Source organism: Oratosquilla oratoria, chromosome 25 (genome assembly GCF_046742065.1).
Source record: "Oratosquilla oratoria isolate Oo_2021 chromosome 25, ASM4674206v1, whole genome shotgun sequence".
Classification (NCBI taxonomy): domain Eukaryota; kingdom Metazoa; phylum Arthropoda; class Malacostraca; order Stomatopoda; family Squillidae; genus Oratosquilla; species Oratosquilla oratoria.
This window is the reverse complement of record NC_134801.1, coordinates 51,158,421-51,175,039: the sequence shown is the minus strand read 5'-3', so window position 1 is coordinate 51,175,039 and position 16,619 is coordinate 51,158,421. Positions and strand designations below refer to the sequence as shown.

The 16,619-nt window shown below is 41.7% G+C and overlaps 1 protein-coding gene across 1 annotated transcript in view; it reads left to right on the top strand.

Annotated features, from left to right (window-relative positions):
• The window catches only part of cn (Kynurenine 3-monooxygenase cn), a 31,711-nt gene extending 17,273 nt beyond the window's left edge, over positions 1-14,438 (top strand). The window contains exons 3-11 of the mRNA XM_076208761.1: positions 2,210-2,400; positions 3,401-3,537; positions 4,332-4,503; positions 6,087-6,245; positions 7,363-7,455; positions 9,834-9,923; positions 12,028-12,168; positions 12,946-13,107; positions 13,532-14,438. Of these exons, the coding sequence (XP_076064876.1) occupies positions 2,210-2,400; positions 3,401-3,537; positions 4,332-4,503; positions 6,087-6,245; positions 7,363-7,455; positions 9,834-9,923; positions 12,028-12,168; positions 12,946-13,107; positions 13,532-13,678 (1,292 nt within the window). The 3' untranslated portion in view covers positions 13,679-14,438. The remainder of the gene's footprint in view (positions 1-2,209; positions 2,401-3,400; positions 3,538-4,331; positions 4,504-6,086; positions 6,246-7,362; positions 7,456-9,833; positions 9,924-12,027; positions 12,169-12,945; positions 13,108-13,531) is intronic.
• The last annotated feature ends 2,181 nt before the right edge of the window (positions 14,439-16,619 follow it).

Sequence of the window (16,619 nt, the reverse complement as noted above, 5' to 3'; positions counted from 1 at the left end):
GTGTGTGTGTGTGTGTGTGAGAGAGAGAGAGAGAGAGAGAGCACGAGAAATTGGGGAGAATGTTTTACAAGGATCAGGCGAGGAGAGATGAGATTTTTTATTGTTATTATTCTTAACCTTCAAACAGGTTTTCCTAAGTTGTTGAAAGTTGAAAGAAAGATGAAAGAGGGAAAGTGTGGAGGAGAGAAATGAAACAAAGAAAGAAAACAACAGTAGTGGCCAAGTTGCATATCAAGAAAGTCAAACTCGGTTTAATAAACGTCTTGTGGAGAGACATGCATGTTAGGTATCGGGATAATGCGATAGGGTGGTGGTGGTGGTGGTGGTGGTGGTGGTGGTGGTGGTGGTGGTGGGGTCAGTACTTCTCCTCCCTCCCTGACTACCCCAACAACATCCTCCGAGAAGCTAAACTATCCCACTTTATCTCTTGCGAAGTGTGTGTGTCTTCCATAAACAGCCAATACCACACGCGCCCAGACAAAGCCCATGGGAGTGACATTTCACTCCCAAATTAAAAAAAGAAATTATAATAACAAAAAATAAATAAATAAACAGATGCCGGTACTCCCTCACAGCTGAGTCCGGGACTAATTGAGGGGTCAGGCAGCCTGGACGCGAAACCGGTTTTCTGAAGCCCAGAACCAGTTCTCTACATAACACTAAGTCGCATGAGGATGAAGATGCATTTAAAACTACGGTCACACCTGCGAGCGTTTTGTAGATGTTGTCGAGATAATCCAAAATTAACCCGTAACAGATTGTCCCTCTGGTCACACGATGTTGCACAGAACTCGATACAAATCGGCGTCCCTACTCACGTACTATCCGATGGTGAAGTCTGGAGTTATGTGATCAAACCTGATCGTGGAAAATGTGCACAAAAGCATTTAATCAATCACATTTTCGTCTTCCATATATTGATGACTAATCGCGCACTTTTGTTCTAATGACATTTTGTTGTTGGCGTTTCTGAAAAAAAAACATTGAGGTATTTCATTTGTCAAGTCATGAATTTTAACAAGTCAGAAAAACAAAACAAATAACTTTCAGTTACTGTACTTGGTATGTCATCATCCTATATACAATCGCATTAATTTATACATAACATCAATCTGTTATTTATAATACTCAATAAATTCCTTTTAAAGGGACATGATTATTGTGCACGGGAAAGCAGTGAACCGCAAGAGAAGTTCAACAAATGCATTCAAAGATCAATAAACATTTTCCTCACTTTCTTACAAGACGCCAGGTAGATGAACGGTAGATGAACGGTCATTTGTTGGGTATCACTCCTCACCATCTACCTCCACCCTGAACGACCTTGGTAGATCTGTTTATCTTTTCCTTGTCTAGCTCAGAACCTTCCCCTGATCAGTCATCTCGTCTTCCTTTCGTCTCCTTTTAGGTCGATCGACATGCCTTCTCCCTCGGAGCCCTCACTCCATTAATACTTTTCTTTCTCTCTCTCTCTCTTGTCCATAGTGTGCCCGTACTATCCCCAAACAGTGGGATGATCCAGTGCTCCTCTTCTATTCTATCATTCCTTGTCCTTTCTCTTTTCGTTATTCCTCTGATTATTCTTAACAACTTCAATTCAGCAGCTCGTACATTTGATTTCGTCATGGTAGTCAATGACCAGCGCTCACTATATTGTTACTAAGTCTATTCCATTCGTTAACCACATTTGGTTAACCAGTTCTTGCCTATTTCCTTCTTAAACCTAAATCTGTCCAGTTTAAATCCGTTACTGCGAGTCCTGCTCTGGTGTCTTAGTATGATGATCTTGTCTGCATCACCCTTGTTAAACCCTGACTAATAGGGCCCACTTGGTACGATAGAGGTTAGACGAGATGGCCGATGACACCACTTCGGAAGGGGAGGGGAAGAAGAGTGTATAAAAAAAAAAAAAAATCCCACCCTGACTGGAAAGAGTTGTCTGTTGTATTCTATTTTCCAATTGAGAATATAGTGGGTAGGAGATCTCGAGGACGCCACAGTACTAGATGGAAGAATGTGGCGGAGAACGACTTACGAGACCTGGACGCCGACCCCGACGATATAGAGATGTTAGAAGCAGATCGGAGAGTCTGGAGGCATCTTGTTGTAGCGGCCGGGGACCTCAATTGGCCTCTAGTGCCAGAGGAGTAGATTAGTAATTGAGAAAACAGTCCACACTTCCTTACTCCTCCTTCAAACCTCCTTCCAGACATCCGGGAGATGGAGCACGTGCCTGGGCGAAGTATCAACTTGGCCATGAGCGTCAGGGGCCGGACGGCCCTCAAGTACGTGGGAGTGGAGGACCACATCATCAAGAACCATGGGATCCCGATGTATGCGAGGATGATCCACCGCCCCGATGGAACTACATACGCCATCCCATACAATAAGGATGGGCAGGTCAGTATGTGGGATATGTTGCAAATGTGGACGGAAAAGAGATCACAAGAAAAGAAAATTGTAAAAAACTATATTATTTAGGCTAAATAAATAGGTTAGCATAGTTTTGGTTAGGTCAAGCTAGGTTTTATCAGGTTAGGTTAGGTCAAGTTTATCTTTTCTTCCTGAATTCCTTTGCGGAAAGGTGAGACTGTCAAGTCAGTATAGTTGTTATTTTGTCTAGTAAGTAGCGCTTCTGTCCTTGGAGACAAAGCCCCGGTCACACCATCACGACTCGAGTTCGTTCGAGTAGAAACGACTTTGTTTACAATCTTTCATTTTTCGAATCTCCAAATGTCGAATAACGAACTAAGAAAAGTTAAACCTAGAATACGAATCCTAGACACATTGTTGGATTGTAGACTTAGTGACGTCTAGAATACTGTAGGCGAAGTCGTCAGGCGGCTTTTCGAATCCAAAACATTTGACGAGAATCGTGATAGTGTGACTGGGGCTTCGTGATAGTGTGACTGGTGCTTTAGCTCCGGAAAAGGGGACGCATAGATGTGATTGAGTTAAGGAGGGCAACAGAAATCAGAAACAGGTAAAAATTGAAAGTAATCACAATTATCTTTTGAGTGGGAGATCAATCTTCAACCATGAAAGAATGCTGCGTTACTCTGGTCTGTAGGGGTATCATTAATGTCCCTAAAATATAAGAGTAACCCACGTGAGCATAATGTTCCTTTAAAGGAACACAAATAAAGTTTATATTTTAGTCTATCATATGTAACTTATGTATGAAAACTTAATTTTTTTTAGTTAATATGTAACAGAAAACTTTTTTGTGGACATATCAACGGAAGGAAATGAAGTTTGCATGTATAACTTACATATAATATAACTTGAAAAAATACGTTCCTTTAACGGAGCATTATGCGTTCGTGTGTTAATTGTTTTTCTTTTTCGACAAATTTGATCGAGTGTTAATATAGAGGTGTTCTCATGACTTCGCAAACAGTGCATCTACTCCGTCGGGCGTCGGCACGTCAATGAGGTCCTCCTGACGAGGGCAGAGGAGTTCCCCAACGTTCACATTCACTTCCAACACAAGGTTGTCGGAGCTGATCTCGACAATGGACGAATGACCTTCGAGAGGTAAGAACAGATAGGTTCCACTACACCAGCTAGGCGCGCGAGCGTGATTTTTTTTTTTTTTTTTTTTTTTTTTTTCTTAATGAGCAACGGGCTGCGCCCGACCCCGCTACTAGGGGGGCTCGGCCCTTCGGGCGAGCTCGCTTCGCTCGCAGGCGCCTTCAGCCAATCAGTCGTCTCCATTGCCGTGACGTCACCGCTCTCGGCCAATCACTCGTCTCTGTTGCCGTAACATTACCACTCTCTCAGCCAATCAGGGGCCGGAGGGGACGTGTCCTCTTGAGGGATTTCCGGTTTCCGATCCGATTTAGATCGATATCAACAGGATATTTCTTTTATTAGGATATAGATGGGCGTATAAAGTTATTGAATATTTTCATTTCGAGGAGGGAGGGTGGGTTTGGGCGGAGGTGGGTGGATGTGCCATATAAGGTTGCTATCACTTATAAGTACTACAGTGGTTGGCGTTTTCTTCGAAGCTAAAACAAGCGTATGTTTCTGTGTCTAAAATTTACGATAAAATGAATCTATTACGTCGTAAAATACTCATTAACGTTGTGCATCTGCGACGCAGGGATAGGCGTCTCCCAGGATCTTAAGAAAACATCAGTAAAATTGTAGTACTTAGAAGTGATGGCAACTAAACATAACAATAACTGAATTGGGGGTTGGCATGGCGCAAGTTAGTTTACGAACCACGAGCCTAGGTGGTTAGTCTGTGCCGTGACTTAACGCTTAAAAAAAGATGACGCTACTAACTTATTTCTTCTCTTAAATCCTCTCCTGGGGACAAATAGACTGGACACAAAGGAAACGATCCACGCTGAAGCGGACTTGATCATTGGTTGCGACGGAGCCTACTCCAATATCAGGAAACAGATGATGCGGAGACCCAAGTTCAACTACTCGCAGACTTATATCCCTCATGGATACATGGAGCTCTGCATACCTCCCACGGAGGACGGAAAGGTAGGTAGGCTGTCTTCGATGCAGCTCGTATTGATGTTTGTGCCTTATCTTTTCTTTCGCACTTCTTTAGCATGTAGCGGTGCTACTGCGAGAAGATAAAGAGATTTTGGTGAGTTCGTCTCCTTCATTGTAAGGTTCGAGTGAACTGACTGTACATGCGTCCAGGAGCCTATATATATATATATATATATATATATATATATATATAATATATATATATATTATATATATATATATATATATATATATATATATATGTATGTATGTATATACGGCGCGGGTAGTGACCCGTAGTGCGCAATTACATAACTGCACTGTATTAGGTTTGGTCGGGTCAAGCAGGATCACACTGTCATAGGCGCGTCAGGTCTAGCCATGTGGGCGACAACGTGCGCTCAATGCCACGCGGTTGTCGTAGCTATACAAGCAATTTCGTGTGTTTATCCCACATTGAGCAATCCCACTTTCAGGTTACTTTTAAGCACATCATTTGTAGATTTTGCCAAGAGGGCTACGGGCAGGGATGCACCAGAACCAATGGTGTTGGTTAGTATAGAAACAAAGCTCACCATTTTCACGATTTTAAATTTCGCGGTAACACTGTTCATGCCAATCGGTCGGAAAACTCGAATCCCCGCTCTGTACTTGTATAAGATATATGTATAAAAAATACGAGAGAGTCGATGTTAGATATAACACAAGGCGTATGCTGGTGGACTTTAGAAATAATTCTTTCCTCATCCACCTCAGTCTCGAGATAAAATGCAACAACTTCCGACTAACTTCATATAATCTTACCTGTTCGGACATGTGTGATTCACCTTGGCCGTTGGATCACGTGTTGTACTCGTAATCGACAGCTATTTCCCTCCCGGAAGAGAGCTCAGAGCTCGTATGTCCGATCTATGGGTAATGCTATGACCTTTACACACACACCCAACTCCCCGCCCAGGAGAGTTGGAGTAACGACTCGAAGTGCAGCGATACTGAAATAATTTCAGCCCTGGGCAGGATTTGAACCAGGTACCGCCGATACCTCCGTATTGACAGTCTGAGGCTCTATCAACCACGCCACCGAGTCGAGTGTATGTGTCTGTGTGTACGTGGGTTTGTGGGTGGGTGTATAGGTATGTGTGTGTGTGTGTATTCACCTTGGTCTTTTGGTCTTCTGGATCACGTGTTGGACTCGTGATCGACAGCTATTTCCCTCCCGAAAGAGAGCTCAGAGCTCGTATGACCGATCTATGGGTAATGCTATGACCTTACACTTACACACACACACAACTCCCCGCCCACGAGAGTTGGAGTAACGACTCGAGGCGCAGCGATAATGAATGAATTTCAGCCCTGGGCAGGATTCGAACCCAGTATCCCCGGTACCACCGTGCTGAGAGTCTGAGCCTCTACCAACTGCGCCACCGAGTCGTGTTCGAGTTCGTGTGTGTGTGTGTGTGTGTGTGTGTGTGTGTGTGTGTGTGTGTGTGTGTTGTCATAATTGCCTCGCTAAACCTAACACATGATTTTATTTATACCTGATTGTATTTTACATGTATACCTATTCATTCGATGCTGATGACTTACAGTTTGCGATGCCTCCGAATTACCTGCACATCTGGCCTCGGGGGAACTTCATGATGATCGCCCTGCCCAACCAGGACTGCTCCTGGACCGTGACTCTGTTCATGCCCTTCCCGATCTTCGAGGGACTTACCACGCCAGAAAAGCTCATCAGCTTCTTTAACGTAAGTGATCGGGGGGCGCCCCCCCCCAACCTCAAGCTTCACATCAAAGGTTAACTGGAGCGTTGGGGTCTGGAGGCGAGGAACATTAGAGTGACTAGATGGAAGGTGATTCAAGTCTCGCTAGAGGCAAAGGGCATATGATATTCCCCTGAGCTCAAAAAAAAAAAAAAAAAAAAAAAAGAGATATATATATATATATATATATATACATATATATACATATATATATATATATATATATATATATATCACAGGACGAAAATGTAGTAGCACATTTAGTAAAATGTTTTAATTACCCACTGTCGGAGAAACAAAGCAAAAGAAAGAGATGAACTGTATATTTCGACCACTACTGTTCGTCTGTTTCTTTTGCTTTGTTTCTCCGACAGTGGGTAATTAAAACATATATATATATATATATATATATATATATGTGGGTGTGTGTGGGTGTGGGTGTGTGTGTGTGTGTGTGTATACACACAGATATAGATGAATAAATAAATAAATAGATGGATAGATAAATAAATAAATAAAAATATACATATATGAATAAGTACATAAATAGATAAATAAGTAAATAAACAAATTAATAAATAAACAAATAACAAATCAATGAATAAATAAATTAATGAATAAATTATAAACGAATAATAAACAAGTGAGAAAATAGATAAATGAACAAGTGGATAAATAAATACACGAATAAATAAATGAATAAATAAACATATTAAATAATTTATTGATAAAAACAGGGTTCGAACCACCATTCCCTCGACCTTCGCCGCAAGTAGCGACGCTCTAATTTGCTCGGCCAGCGGACCTATTTGTTGTTGTTATTGTTATTATTATTACTATTATTGCTGTTGTTGTAATTATTGTTATTATTATTATTATTATCATCTTTTTCGAGAGGTGCTAAGATAAGAGGGAGGGTGGAGGGGTGTGGAGTGTATTCAGGGATGGAATGGGTGGGAATGATTTTATGCCTTTTCCTTTTTGACTACCTCCCTTGTAAGGGGGGAAAAGCCTTGGTATATGTATGTATGTATGTATGTATTATTATTATTATTGTTATCATTATTATTATCGTTGTTATTATTATTATTACTTTTTTCAGGAATATTACCAGGACGCCATTCCACTCATCGGCAAGGAGAAGCTGATTTCGGACTTCTTTGCTAACAAAGGACTCCCCATGATCTCAGTTAAAGTAAGATTAGAGTAAAGTTAAGGTTAAAGCAAAGTTAAAGTAGAGTAACCACAAGCTGTTTTCAAAAATATGCGGTGGAATAAGTTATTCTAAACAATTCACGGACAGAAGATAGCGTTCGATAGCAATTAGGAAATGTAATGGAGGGTTTTGCCCCTTGTGTGTCGAACTTCTCTGTTACCGTTTTCTTTTTATTAGCACGCAGGGTTTTGTATCTCGATCTCATTTTATCGAAAAGGCGTAGAAATAGAGGTTTCAATGTGCTTACCACAATATGTAGGCTTAACCACTTCAGTACGACTCAAATTCTCGCGAGCAGCATCGGCTGCCATACGTACGATCCATCACACTATACGCATTATAGAATATAAAGTCACTGCTGTATTACTCATTCGCTTTTACTGACTAATAATAAACAAAGAAAATATGATAAAACCAGTTCACAGAATCCGGGGGCAACTCATACGCCTACGCAAGTGTCATCGTACCAAAGATGTATGAATCTGATATTATTTGTTAAACGAGCACGAACGAATCCATAGCCTAACGGGTTGTAGTGAAACGGGGTTGGTATACCCACCAAGTCGTCTCAGCGTGTCCCCAGTGCTGTCAAACGACAAATATATTTGAGTGGCACCGCGAGAGAGTGATCCAAGCGCCACGGCCCGCCAGACCCTGATTTCGTGCTCAACCAGCCGCCGACCTGGGCTTCCTGGGAGTTGGATTCGTCTCCCTCTGAGGTAACTCAGAGGGAGACGAATCCAACTCCCACCAGGCGGTGGAGATGGAAGCCCATGTTGGCTGGTTGAGCACGAAATCAGGCCCGTGGCGCTTGGATCACTCTCCCACGGAGCCACTCATTTGTTACACGGCAGTGGTCAGGGTATGTTGAAGTGATTTGGCAAACCCAGCATCCTCTTTCCACGAAAGGGGATACTACTCCTAACCCTTTCTCCTGCTTCTCTTGGCCACGAATACATAACATAGGTGGATGGATCATTATCATCGTATAACCTAAAGCGGCCTATACACGATCAATTATATTGTGCAATTTCATTGTCAATACTCTGAATTGACAATTAAATTGACCGTGTATGAGCGACATATCGCCCATACACAGTCAATTTAATTGTCAGTTCAGAGTATTGACAATGAAATTGCGCAATATAATTGATCGTGTATGGGCCGCTTTATGCACTATACATAGGTCTTTGTACTAATGCATGAACCGGTGATCTTTTTAATAATATGTCATAAGCAAATTTTGTTATCCTGAGGCAACTGATGTCGAAAACGCCACTATACAGGTGAAATGTATTAAAATTCCTGTAGAATTTAAAAGCTTAAGTAAATATAAATACCCGACATGTGTGAATCAAATTTCCATTCAAAACTTTCTGTGCACAGTATGTTCAAATGACCGTCTTTAAAGTTAGGTGAGATATCTAGCTCGTGTAACATTAAAACTTTAAAACTTATGATTAGCAATATGCATATAGATATATAACATATATACTAGTAGTCCTCCACTTTGTAAAGTAAGCAGCAGAATCAGATCATGCCTTGACTTATCACGGAGAAAAACACAGAGAGAGAGAGAGAGAGAAAGAGAGAGAGATCCCGAACTTCCTTACCCTATCTCATTTACGTCACGCATGGGAAACAGTGTCCATATTCTTATTCCCGACAGAGGAAATATTGCAATAAACTTGAGTTTCCAAAGCGAGTAAGACTCAATGTAATATTGAATACATATTTTCTGTAAAATCAAAGGTAACTTAAAGTTCTGTGTGTGAGTGATACTGTACTAAATTTAAATCTCTATAACGAGGAAGAACCACAGCAAAATCAAAACTAATAAAATGAAGATAAATCAGTGAATACTTAATGCGTATGCATTTTCTATGCATTAGCTCATAGCATTACCCATAGATAGGTCATACGAGCTCTGAGCTCTCTTCCGGGAGGGAAATAGCTGTCGATCACGAGTCCAACACGTGATCCAAAGACCAAGGTGAAGACCAAGGTGAGCTAGATTGTAAGGCACAATTAGTTCTATTTCAGCACATTTAAATATCATGGACGATGGTGGAAACATCAGTGAAGAAACAATGTCGGACGAAAGTGATGATGCTTGTGTTTCAAATGAATGTGATGAATGTGCACTATGGTAACGGGATGACTACATAATACATAAATACATAAATAAATAAATAAAATAAAGAATAAAAATAAATAAATGTGAAGGTTATGTTCCAAGATAAATGTGATATTCATAACCGGTTACGATGATAACGTTTCAAGAAAATGTAATAAATGCGTCCCAGCCTTTGGATCTTTGTACTAACTTCGGTTCTCCTGTCCCCTTCTCTCCTCAGTGCTATCCTTACCACGTTGGCACCACCTCGGTGATCATGGGCGATGCGGCCCACGCCATGGTTCCCTTCTACGGGCAGGGTATGAACTGCGTAAGTACAGTCATACCTCTTTTTTCATTACGTCTTTATCTCTATGTTCATGCATACAGAATTATTTATTTATTTGTTTATCTATTTATTCATTTATTTACATTTGTTTCCATAACAACGTTAACCAGAACGGGCTGTGATATGTATTCTAATACAAATAAATTGTAATGTACATTTTCGCGCCTGTAGTTGATGGTTATATGTCACAAACCTCACCAGATAGGGGGGGGGGGGGCTGTACCAGATGATCCCAATAGTGAAATAACTATGAACAGAATGTTTCAGTCATCAAGAGATGATCTAAATGTAATACTTGGCAACTCCAGGATCCCTTGCTCGCAGCAGTTGCCAAGTACCATCTTATATAGCTCTTGATGATCGAAACTTCCTGTTCGCGGTTACATTTTCTTTGGATGTGGGTAAAACTTTATCATATTTATTTATTTGTTTGTTTATTCATATATTTGCTGCCGGCAACCTTTTCTCTTCGTCAATTCTAGGTTTATGATCGCGACCTGATCGGTTGTTTTGTTGTCCTTCTCCAGTTGTCATCATTTCCCTTTGCTTGGGACACACGCCCATGTTACTTCCTCATAACTCCATCGCTGACATTATCCCCCCTTAACCCATTCAACTCATGTCAGCCGCTTGTGGTATAGATACGAAAAACCGGATATGGTAGGCCTCGCGCCGGCCCGTACATCCGAATATCATCTGATGCGGCTTGACCGCGCGAGGACTGACGTCATATTTTTCTGGTGTTTGATCAAACATTTTGGTGTTTTATGATTTTTTGTTTTATTTGACCAAATGACAAGACATCTTGTCATCGGAGTTTGAAGGGTTAAGGCGCTATCTCACTTGACTACTGAAGGAGATTTGCAGTCCACGGCTTTTGGGAAGAAGTGTGATATGCTGGAGGAAAATAAATTTACCTCCAGTATATAAAACAAAATAATCTACCATAGTGATTTCATGACGGAAAAAGTTCTGTAGGTGGGTGGTTCCGCCGATTAATCGGAGGTAGGAAGAAAAATAGCCCAGGGTGATAACTCCTTTACCCACTTCGAAGACCCTGGTACTATGATCAGCTGACTTCGGTCAGACCTACGGCAGGCACTGTTGTTTACCTGAGGCATGGCCACCCCTTTGTGATTTCAATGCCTCGTTTGGCTGTAGGAGAGAGGTCAAACGCAGAGTATGGGATCCAATGTATTTAACGTTTCGCCCAGCGGGGCTTCTTCAGAAATAATATAGTGGACAAACATCTGACTCCTTATATAACCCGAGCTTGTGGGGAGAAACGAACAAGCCCTGCTGGGCTTCTTCAGAAATAACATAGTGGACAAACATCTGACTCCTTATATAACCCGGGCTTGTGGGGAGAAACGAACAAGCCCTGCTGGGCTTCTTCAGAAATAACATAGTGGACAAACATCTGACTCCTTATATAACCCGGGCTTGTGGGGAGAAACGAACAAGCCCTGCTGGGCTTCTTCAGAAATAACATAGTGGACAAACATCTGACTCCTTATATAACCCGAGCTTTGTGGAGAAAACGAACAAGCCCTGCTAGGCTTCTTCAGAAATAACATAGTGGACAAACATCTGACTCCTTATAACCGAGCTTGTGGGGGAAACGAACAAGCCCTGCTGGGCTTCTTCAGAAATAACATAGTGGACAAACATCTGACTCCTTATATAACCCGAGCTTGTGGGGAGAAACGAACAAGCCCTGCTGGGCTTCTTCAGAAATAACATAGTGGACAAACATCTGACTCCTTATATAACCCGGGCTTGTGGGGAGAAACGAACAAGCCCTGCTGGGCTTCTTCAGAAATAACATAGTGGACAAACATCTGACTCCTTATATAACCCGAGCTTGTGGGGAGACACGAACAAGCCCTGCTGGGCTTCTTCAGAAATAAGATAGTGGACAAACATCTGGCTCCTTATATAACCCGGGCTTGTGGGGAGAAACGAACAAGCCCCGCTGGGCGAAACGTTAAATACGCTGGATCCCATACTTTGCGTTTGGCCTCTCTCCTACAGTGTTGTTGCAGTCGTTGCTGATTTTACTCATCGCCTCGTTTGGCCCTGACAGGGAATGGAGGACTGTGTTGTCTTGGATGAACTTATAAATGAGTGTCATGGGAACCTGGACCGTGCCATCTCGCTCTATTCGGAAAAGAGGAACAAAGACGCTGAAGCCATTGTCGACCTTGCAATGTACAATTACATTGAGGTGAGCCAACTTTACGTAAAGAATATTCATTCATTTGTTTTTGTTTTATTTTTATAAGTGCCGGAAGATTTAAGTAGTTTAGGCTTACGTAGAAATGTTACGGGAAGTGGAATTATTTTGTGGTAAGCTTTTGACCAAATACATAAATAACAATTGCATTTTTAGTCCATAGTTTGGTCTTGATCCACACGCGTTTAATTAGTATATTACATTTATTTTCATTTTTTGCATACATTCCAATTCAATAAAGTCTGAGAATTACAAACCAAAAATTAGGGCAGTGGTGATATTCTTCTATTCCCTTACTTCTGTCCATTTTCAACTCTCTTCTCACTAGACAAATATTTTTCATAATAATCTATTCATAAAAACTGTAATTACAAAAATCTAGGATTTACATACCAAAAATGATCACAGTAACGAAGAAAATCTTCAGTTTATTTAGGTAAATGAAGTAGTTTGAAGCTCGTGTGAAAGACAGTGAAAGAGGATTAGAATAGGTGAGAAGGAATGGAGAATGGTTGATAGGCGAGTGGGTAATGGACATCAGGAGAAAGTTGAGGGAATGTAAGGACGGGAAAGAACTATGAATTGGGTTTGCATCTTCGTACAGTCAAGTTCAGTACTAACAATATAATGCAATATCTAATGTCTTTCGACTGTATTTACTTTATATGAGCCAAGTCAGTTCAGTCACAACACAGAAGAGAGAGAGAGAGAGAGAGACTTGTAACACGCCTAACCCAGTCAATGACCTTCTCTGACTCCGCGGCACAGATGAGAGACCTGGTCAACTCCTGGGGGTTCCTCCTCCGCAAGAAATTCGACAACTTCCTCAACACGCTCTTCCCGAGGATGTGGGTGCCCCTCTATTCCATGGTCACCTTCTCCAGAGAGCCGTACCATCAGTGTATTGCCAAGAAGAAGTGGCAGGATGAGGTAAGTGTCAAAGAGTTGGGTGGAAACGAAGATTGAATTCAAAATAGATCAGATCATTTTCGGAGAGAAGATAAACGACACGACGTCACGAGGTGTACCAGTCGACTCGCTTGACTCTGCCGTCAGTGCATTCACTGTTTTTGGAGAAAGAAATGTGTTACAGGCGATGCATAGATATACTTTCGTTTATCCTTATAGTAGTAAGATATTAGTTATGGGGTGCTGGACTGCTTAGACTTGACTACAGGGATTGCCAGGGTCGGAGAAGGTTGGGAAATGCTGCTCTAGTGCCTCTGTGTGGAAGAAGAGAACACATCCTCAGTCAAAGGGTCTCACCTGAGATTTCCCACCGAAATGGGAGTGGGTTGTCCACTGTGGATCATGCCAGGCTGCAATTAATCCCTGCGTCTCCTTCTCCTTTCAGCTGTTGTCCAAAATGATGAAAACATTCTCCTTGGCGGCCATCTTGACGGCCGTGCTCGCGGCCTCCGACATCAGACCGTTGGAGAAGATGGCGTCTGTCGGAGTCTGGATCAACGGATACCTTCCAGAGAACTTGAGAGTCCTTTAGATAAAGAAAGAACGTCCTGTACACATAAAAGAAATTATCTCACTGTTCACGTCACGAAAATGCGATATGATAATAGGGGGGAAGTTTAGGCTATAAGAGATTCGACAATAGTTTTTTAAGTGTTGATTTTTTTTATTGCAGTGTGATTGCATGTCTATCTGTGATTTGTACTACCGGCGCGAGTGTGTGTGTGTGTGTGTGTGTGTGTGTGTGTGTGTGTGTGTGTGTGTGCGTGTTTTATTGTAGAATGAATAGATATGTTTGCTCAACTAAACATATGAGCTCTCGACTAGGGGACGTCATAGGCCAAGAAATAGATAGTCAGATATCAATTTGCCTGACAGATCAAAGGACCAACAATGCCGCAAGCTATAGATGTAAACATTGAATCGTGGATTTTGTCGGCAACATCTGATGCAATGGAAGACGTTGGGTTTCAATTCGTACTCGATTTCTCTGGCGTCATCAGGTCAATCGCCAATAAATCAGGCCTCTTGTCAAAACCAAAGTGGAAGACTCCTCCCCCACTCACGACACATTTCAGAATGAAATAAGATGCATTCAGCAACGATACGGAAATACAAAGTATGCATTTTTTGTTGGTAGCAGACGTTAGCAACATCTAGGCTAGTCATTACCTAGGTTTGCAATCCCCTCTCCAAAGTTGGATTGTTGACTTAAGACCTACGGATGGGAAGTATGTTACTTCCTCATGCTTGGAAAAAGTTTTTGTTACAATAAAATCTAACTGAATAAAGTAGTAGTTGCATTTTCATACCTGATCCTGCACCCCCACCGTATTGGAACAAACGCCATAATAGTAAAATAGCAGCCTGTCTAAATTCAATTAATCACTGTAGTTTTGGTAGCCATCAGACTAGGTTACTCATTTCTGTGACACTTCGGGAACAACGACCCTATGATCTGTCTCAATTCTTTTGGTTCAGCTTTTCCAACCTCCAACTAAGTTGGATTTTAACCAGAACAGAATGCATGTAGTCCGACACCCGACTGAGTGAATTGGTGAACAAATTGACCTCGCAGTGGAGGACGGTGGTCGCCACTTCAGCACGAGTCGAATTCTCGCGCGCAGCATCGGGTGCCATATGTACGATGCATCACACTACTCGCATTATAAAATATAAAGTCACTGCTGTGTTACTCGTTCTCTTTTACTCTGGGTAATAATAAACACAAAAAATGTGATCAAACCAGTTCACAGAATCCGGGGATAACTCATGTACAACTACAAATATATGTTGGCATCCTTGTATACCCACTCACGCCTTATGACGCCTACGTAGGCATCAGTGTACGGAAGTGGTTCACTTGAGGGTCCTTCAACCCTATAAGAGACCACAGACTCTCGCGAATGGAGCCACAGACCAGAAAATAACAGTATTTAGTGGATACCTGTCGATTTGATTGAAGATTAAGTGGTCTCCAGGAGACCAGCAATGCATAAGTATATGGTACATGAGACAACAGGCTGAGAACCCTTGATCTAAGACTACTTCTTGGCACAATGGATTCCCTTGTTGATGGACAAAAGTATTATGAAGTAACGCCATCACAGTGATATGACAAGAGGGACTTGTTAGAAAATTCATGATTAAAAATGGAAAACAGTTTTTGTTTGACTTCGATCCACTGAAGAAACAGATCTTATTTTCTATTATCATAATCACTCTTAATCAGGATCGGTTGGCTCCATCAAGAGTCAGCTTCCAGCTGATGTTTTTAACAATTTCTAAGCTGTGTTCTCCCAACCACTACTCGACCAAGGTTATATGTGTTGTACAGACAATACGTGATACATGTCTGGTATCCTAGGGAATATGAGTATCCATCTGTCGTGAGACTCCGCATGGTGTGTTGGCTACATGAGCTTTATACGGTCAATATCTTGGGACTCTAGTGATACCTCTACGGACCAGAATCACACAAATTTCTCTTATGATTGAAGACTACATTTCATTCAAAGAGTACTGGTGATTTTCAACTTGTACAATCTCTCCCACTACTCTAGGGCCAATGACGGGTGACCTTCTCCAAGAGGAAGTGGCAGGATAGGTAAGCGTCAAAGGGTAGTAAGGAAAGGAAGTCTAAAATCAAAATCAAAATAGGTCAGATAATTTCGAAGGGAAGATAAACGACATGACGTCGCGAGGTGTTACGGTCGACTTATCTATCGTCAGTGCATTCACTGTTTTGGAGAAAGAAAAATGAAAATAAAAACATTTACTAAATTTTCAAAGTCGCCTTGAAGACATCGCTTTGTTTGCAGTGGTTCTGCGAGATGGACAACGGAGCTGCCAATTTTAAATGCTCATCAATCCCCCTCGCTTCCATAAGGAGGTGCAGCCCAAAGGGTCTGGCACTCGGTTTCCGGACTGAGCAATGTAGATGGTGTACCCTTCCCAATCATTAGTAAATTATCACTAGACATTAGCTTTAAAGATGAGTGACCAATCATTCCAGTTACCACCTACGTAGCTGACGTCCATTTTCCTACTGATATCCTCATAGACTTAACACTGATGAAACAACATAATATCATCACTTACCCTGCTCAACATGGCATCATCTATGCTAATCATCTCCTCTCTGCATTGCCATCAGCAAATTCCCACAAAGTCAACCACATCAATGTGACCGAGCAGGCAAAACCTGATTTAACGTCAATTAATTCTAGCACAACTGCTCAAACTAACTGCTTCGTCACACGAAGATGCACCAGCTCTTAACTCAGATGGCACCGACACACACACATTCCCATGGCTCTAACTCTTCCACTTCACTACCTGCTGTAGACATACATTCCAAGCGTAACAGACGCGCAAAATCTTCCCGCATGTCAAAATCAGCGAAACTTAGAACAAGACGCCTTGTAAATACCATTGATGTTTACATTGCTTACATCTCTAACCACACCCCCACC